A 718-nucleotide genomic window follows, 5' to 3' on the forward strand; every position below is an offset into this window, starting at 1 on the left:
TCAGAAATGATCATGCTTGTCATATGTCTCTCTCCATAGAGGCTGAATCATCATGTTAATCACATAGCTATCATATGCCTAAAACAGTCCTGATGCTCTTCTAGGTAATCATACATCCTGTCATGTTTCCCAGGTTCAGGATCAGCGACCGTGCATTCGGCTCAACGCCGGCTTCTGGGAGCAGCTGCTGCAGTACGAGCGCCGGCTGTACGGGAAAAACAGCGTCAGGGTGGCACCAGAATCCCCTCCGCTCACCCCGAGGCCGCAGACGAACCGCCTGACATCTCCGGTAACACCGAGTAACAGGAGGAGAAGAGGACCCAAACCCAGAGTCTGAGAATCTAAACTAACAGGAGGAGAAGAGGAACCAAACAGAGTCTGAGAGTCTAAACTAACAGGAGGAGAAGAGGAACCAAACCCAGAGTCTGAGAATCTAAACCAGAGGCCGTGGACGGGAAGATAATCTACAACTGTTTTATAATAATGCATGTCCTGCAGGTCTGCTGCTTCTCTGTGTTTTATACTAAAGGGATTATCTGTGGACATTAAACTACCTGACTCGTGCTTTTTTTTAAAGTCTGAATTACAATATTTTCTGAAAAAAATCAGGGGGAGTGTGTGGGAGAGAAACTCCCTCTGGAGGAACATTTGTTGGCCTTAGCAGACCATTAACATCAGCGACGTGCAGTCAGTGGAGGCAGGGGAGGCAGAGCCTCAC

General features: G+C 48.2%; 1 protein-coding gene across 1 annotated transcript in view; it reads left to right on the forward strand.

The window, feature by feature from the left end:
* LOC117479103 (dual specificity protein phosphatase 18-like) overlaps positions 1-718 on the forward strand; it is a 3205-nt gene extending 2487 nt beyond the window's left edge. Inside the window, exon 4 of the mRNA XM_034126127.1 lies at positions 134-718. Coding sequence (XP_033982018.1) covers positions 134-337 — 204 coding nt within the window. The 3' untranslated portion in view covers positions 338-718. The remainder of the gene's footprint in view (positions 1-133) is intronic.

Source organism: Trematomus bernacchii, unplaced genomic scaffold (genome assembly GCF_902827165.1).
Source record: "Trematomus bernacchii unplaced genomic scaffold, fTreBer1.1, whole genome shotgun sequence".
NCBI classification, from domain to species: Eukaryota; Metazoa; Chordata; class Actinopteri; order Perciformes; family Nototheniidae; genus Trematomus; species Trematomus bernacchii.